Source organism: Propithecus coquereli, unplaced genomic scaffold, assembly GCF_000956105.1.
Source record: "Propithecus coquereli isolate 6110/MARCELLA unplaced genomic scaffold, Pcoq_1.0 Scaffold69, whole genome shotgun sequence".
Taxonomy (NCBI): domain Eukaryota; kingdom Metazoa; phylum Chordata; class Mammalia; order Primates; family Indriidae; genus Propithecus; species Propithecus coquereli.
This window is the reverse complement of record NW_012152951.1, coordinates 4,832,678-4,838,677: the sequence shown is the minus strand read 5'-3', so window position 1 is coordinate 4,838,677 and position 6,000 is coordinate 4,832,678. Positions and strand designations below refer to the sequence as shown.

The 6,000-nt window shown below is 42.3% G+C and overlaps 1 protein-coding gene across 1 annotated transcript in view; it reads right to left on the bottom strand.

The window, feature by feature from the left end:
- Positions 1 to 6,000, bottom strand: part of FRMD4A (FERM domain containing 4A) — a 568,954-nt gene that overhangs the window by 28,816 nt on the left and 534,138 nt on the right. The window contains exon 16 of the mRNA XM_012660957.1: positions 458 to 591. Coding sequence (XP_012516411.1) covers positions 458 to 591 — 134 coding nt within the window. The remainder of the gene's footprint in view (positions 1 to 457; positions 592 to 6,000) is intronic.

Here is a 6,000-nt window from a genome sequence, read left to right as displayed (position 1 = left end):
ACGGTGTCCAAAGACAAATTTGAAACATCCTCAAGAGAAACAAAAGCTACAACAACAAACGATAAACTCAGGCACACAATCTTGGGAGGGTGGTAGCCAGCCGTCACATTCAATGAGGTACCAGCACGTGCAGAAATGCTTTATAAACTATGGTGCGCCATATAAGTACAAGGGACTGTTATTAAGATTTGTCACTTGGCCTCTAAAGGGGTCCTATTTTAGGATTTGGCCAGCAGCAGCTTTAACTGGCTGTCATGGTGTTTCATCAATGTCCACTAATTTGGATAAGACATGTTACAGAGGTGTGGATGTTTCCAACACCTGTGTTTCAGGAGAGCTCTCACCTCCCAGGTCGGCTCTCTTTATCATCCCTACCTTTTGCCCTTTGTCAATACTTTATGGTCAGTGATGTCTCAGACAACCCAGATTCCCACAGGACGAGGAATGAACCACTTACCGCTTCCCGGAGACAGAGTTTCTTTAGCTCCTCCAGCCTCTGACGTAGCGTTTCCTCCAGAGCTTCCTGCCTGGATCTCAAGGCAGCCAGCATGTCTTTCTTGGCCGACTGGGAGCTGTCTGATTCCTGAGAACCTGTCAATAAACAGTGGGGTTACCAGGCCAGCCGACAGGGGACACACATCTGGACCACTAATGAATTCAACCTGAGCCCATGCTGTGGCTATGGGATTTACCTCAGGAGTCAAGGGAGTGTGAAATAAAACAGGTGCTCAGAGTTCTAAGTGTGAAGAGCAAATTCCAGAACTGCAAGGAATTTACAGCTAGTCGGAAGGACTGGCAGGAAAATGGACACTCCTGAAAATAAAGTTTATCTTTCTTGATTATCTTAAGATAAGTCACATACCTGTTTTCATTTCACTGGGAAATTTTAACAGACTTTATAAACAACATGGGGGAAAATAAAGTTCATGCTAGTAATTTTAATATGCATTTTTAATTTTCCTTTGTCCATTTAAAAATGCTTTTTGCTTAGTGCAAAGATAATGTATGTTTGTCATAAAAACTTTGAAAATGTAGACAGTTATAAAAATAGTCCATAAACTAGTCACCTAGAAATAACCACTGCTGTGCGTTTTCTTTTGATCTTTATTAAGGTCACATATATTTAAAAAGCACATATATTTAAAAAAGAAAATTAGAATTTTATTTTATTTTTTAACTTCATATTGTATCACAAATTCCCTCCTAATAAAAGTTATCCATATTTTTACATGCTTTCCTGGATAAAATATCTGCATGATGATTCAAACAGCAGAGTGCTAGATAGAAAACCTCTGTATAAGGCAAACTATGAACCAAACAAAAGGAAAATAAGTTGAAATGCCAATTGGAGGAGTTTAGGTTAGACCAAAAGAATAATTTCTGGGCTATAATGTTTGGATTCTGAAATAAGTTTCCTGCAGAGAAGCCATTATAGTTTTTCTACCTTGATGGGTTAGAAAAGGTGCCTTGACTCTCTGGAAAAGGAAAAGCTGATTATTACTTTTCTTTCCATGCCCACAGTGAGCAGAAATATTAGAAATGGACAAGTGTTGTTGAGTGTGTGTTCAAGGGGCTCACACCATGCCGCTGATACTGCATCAAACAACCTCAAATACCTAGAGAGACTAATCTGATTAAAGATGTGCAAGATCTCTACTGTGAAAATTTTCACACTCTGCTGAGAAAAATTAAAGACCTCAATCAAGAGAGAGAGATACCGTCTGTGGTCATGGATGGGAAGACTGATGTGGTAAAGACGTCCATTCTCTATGAATTAAGCACTAGAATCAATGCAATCCCAATAAAAATCCCAGCAGGATTTTTTTGTGGGGAGGGAGTAGGAATTGTATTTCCATATGAAATAGCTGAATTTCTGGACAATTCAGTATATGGGGATTTGAGAATAACCAATCAGAATTCCCAGAGTCAATGGTTCTGTTTTTCCGATGGTAAAGAAGGCATCTTAGAATTAATTGTAAGGCTTGAAAGCACTTCTATGTCTTTGGATCGGATAGCTCAGTGATCTCCAAGTTGTTCCCATGAATATACTATTCTACTCTTTTATTTAAAGTCTCTTAGTAGGAAACCCCATATTCCCCCAATTACCGTGCGTCTAGGCTCTTGTAACCCTAACATTCAAGAACTCTCAGTGTTTTAAGTACATTTGGACTCTGACTTGGGCTTTGTTCTTTCTTTCCCCCACCCTATTTGAGCTCGAAATATAGGATATATTTACCACTGTAGGAATATTCTATCTTTATGCTGCCACAGCAGTTAATAAATATTAGTTTGAACGAACAAATAAATGTTGTCAGTCATAAACTTGGATGCTCTAATGAAGTTGTATCTCCTCTTGATAAATCTAGTACCTGTAAGTGGTTCCTTTACAGACCCTACTTTGCAAGCTTTGAATCATGTTTTAGCTCTTTCCTGGATTTTAACATGCTTCCGTTGCAGGTGTCCAAATTCAACAGCAAACTCGAATGAAAGCTTGATCTTACTGAGAGACTCCATGACCTCATGGTTCACATATACTAAATCTACACGGTGTCATATTCATGCAATACACTGCTGAATACTCTTGCAGGCTCCCCTTTCTGAAATGGTTCAGGTTTTCCACCTCCAAAAGTCAATTACGTTGGGTTTATCAGTACTAAATTGTCTCCAGTCTCTGTCCATCTAAGACAACATGGCCAAATCTTTTTGAATCTCTTAGTAATAGTCACGCATCACATTTGAAGACACAGGAAAATTTAATGAGGTACTCTCTGTTTCATCATTGAAAGAATTAATAAGAATGTAAAACAATACTGGAAGGAAGTCAGACTTTAGATTTCAAAAACAGGCCTGGGGAACTCGGGTCCAAGAAGATTAAAGGATTTCTAGCTCAAGTGAAAAATTCATTGTTTTCCCTTTCACCCTCACCTAACCTCTTCATAGGAAATGATGATTTATTACTTCAAATCTAAGAATTAATTATGTTTAAGAATGGCAACAATCACAACGATATTAAACTCAGAGAGGTAAAGCACACGGTCTTTAGATGATCGGGTTTCTAGTTACGGGATTAGTTAAGAACTGGCCTTGAGTTCTAGGGCTCATGAATGCTACCTAAATTATGATGATTCATAATAATTAGCCTAAACCAAACTCACGTAAGGCAAGAAAGTCTTGGCAGGCTGGATGGGTGCAGAGCCCCTCTCCGTGTCTGGCACTACTAATGTTGGCTGGCTCTGTTTCATGCCTTTAGCCTGGGAGTCACTCGAGGGGGAAGATGGTGCCTGGGTTCTAAGTTAAATCCCTGCAAGGTCATTTAGCCAGCCTGGCCTGGCCACGCAGATTTCCATTTTAGTGGTAAGTGGACAGCGAAGTAGAAGGTCAAACGGATCTGGGTTTGAAGAAATCTAAACCATTCAGGACATATGTGACCTGCCCTCCTTGATTCAATGTAAAGACTAAATGACATAAAGCATGTATAGCACTTAGCAGTGTGCCTGGACTAGGTAAACCCTCAACCTAGGGTAGATTTAGCACAAGTGTGCATGTCTATGCAAGCTCACACGCACACACACCCTTGTAGAATTAGGATGAGAGAAATCACTGACAGTACCTCCTCACTGTTGCTCAAGGGGGTATTGGTCAAAGAAAAGAACTTGTCTCTGCAACTCAGTGTAAGACGTGAGCTCCAAAGCTCACCTTTAGAAAGGAGCAACATAGATCTAGGCAGTATTTTCGAACTGCATTTCTTGAGTCCTAGGTTTGCAGGTATGCTTCTGGGGCAGCTGTGGATGAAGGTGAGGATGGGGGTAAGGAGACTCTGCGGGTTCGGGTGGCCTCCACGCCCCACTCCTGAAGCCAGAGCAGCTCTGCATTAACCTGTTCCATGCGTCATGCTGCATTGAAAAAGGGTTCCCATTGCGTTTTTTCTTTAAAGGAAACCTACTGTTCTCAGGCAGGGCTCTGAGTTCTCGCAGAGCTCGTATGATCTGAGCCTGTGGGCTGTCACCTGCAATGAGGCAAACATGGACACCACGAGGCGAGGTGGCCAAGTGTCCAGTGACATGGGTGCCCAGGAACATCCCACAGGAAGAAGCTCAAAAGGATGCCCTCTAGGCACCCCCTGAATGGGCTGGTGGGCTCTAAAAGGGAAGAAGGAAAGAAGCCACAAACTAGCGAGAAATCACGAGGCGGGGGCTGTTCACTCTGTGGCTGGTTGTCTGAGTCCCCTCAAGTAGTAGAACAACTTCAGGAAGAAATGGAAGCAGGGGAGACACTCAGGGCTCAGGTCCATGGGCATCTCATAAACTAAAGGTTCTTGAGCATATAGAAAGTGATTCTAGACCCAGAAATAGTTTTGAATCAGCACCTGGACTTGGGGCATGGCATGGAAGCTCCTGGTTCCCATGATGGATCCATTTCCAGTTATTAGAACACACACATGGCCTTTGCACATGCAAGACCTCTCCAAGGTTGTAAGTTTAGCCCCTTAGAAATTAAAAAAAGGGCATAAATCTGCTACTTTGAGAGGACAGTGACTGATAGGAAAGACAAGTGGATTTTCATCACGTGTCTGCTATTAAATGGAGTAAGGCCTTGAGTCACTAACCTCATGGCTCCATCTGCAAAGTGACCAACTGCCCAACCTCCAAGATGCCTCCAAACTTGGAGAAAGTATTCTTTAATAAACAACGTCCTCAAGTAGTTCCCTCTTGCCGCTAGCAGACATTTTTGCAACTTTTACAAAAGGAACCTTATACATGGTACAATCTCCCCTCTTCTTTTCTTTACCATCCCAACCTCTAGGAAAGACAAGCCTTCTGCCAGCTCTATTCTCATTCCAGTTACTGCCGTAGCCTCCCTCGGCTTGGAAGGGCGCATCTAATCATCAGCCAGCGCCTAAAGGATTCCCCTCTTCATCTTGTCAACAGACCAAAGCAAACATTTGTAAGCCTGACTGCTAAACAGAGCTTAATCCAAGCTGTCTTTGGGATTAATGAAGTAGAAAGATGGATGGAACCTCTTTACTGTGCCTAGAAGAGGGGGATTTCTAAATTTACAGATTGAAAAAGCAGGAGTCAAGTGCTACTTGGAAAGGGCTGCCCAAGTATAATGAGTTGGTACAGGAGACAAAGCAAAAATAGAGGTGATCTCCATATTTTTGAAAGATAGACATGAGATATGAAAACTTTTTTGGGGGCGTAAAGTTTCAAGTAACACCCAAGTTTGTAAGAGTGTTCTGAATATTCTTTGGAAAACAGAAACTGGCACTGTACCTAAAGCAGAGTCTACAGTCTAGTGGTTTAGAGTTAACAGGCCTGGGTGTGTGTTCCGGCATTGCCACTTATTAGCTGCAGGGACTTCGGAAGGTTTTGTGACCTCTCTAAGTGTCAGTTTCCTCCCCTATGAAATGGGAATGAAAACAGGACTTTTTCAAAAGTTGGGAGAATTAAAGGAAAGAATGCTTGGAAGATGAGCTCAGGAATATCAAGTGCTACATGAATACTAGTTCTTTTTATTAAAAAAGTGTTCCCAGCCTTTCTGGGAATTGGCACTCCAATTCCAGAGAGCCTCCCACTATAAAAGAGGAAGTACATTTAATGAACAAGTACGGAAACGCGGAACACTGGTAGACGCGCCACCGTGACCCTATCAATTCAGGAGGGAAGCTTGGGGAGAAAAGGGAAAGAAAATGAATTTTTTACAGAACTCCAAAGCAGGGGCTTCCTACGTGCTACTCTTCATTTATTCTTTGCAGAAACATTATTCTCGTTTTCACAGAAGAGGTCACAGAGGCAAGGGAGGCAGACCTGATTCCACCTGGGCTCTGTTTGATCTGTTTTGTCCCTTGAATGGAAAGTCCACCAGGGTAGGCGCTTCCTGTCATGGGCACAGCTGGGTTGCCATAGTGTACACCGTGTAGAAAGCAATCCCATCTGCCGTCCAAGCCTGGGCTCTTTCCATGGTGCTGCACGGATCGAAAACACAGGTGAAGGGAGGAGG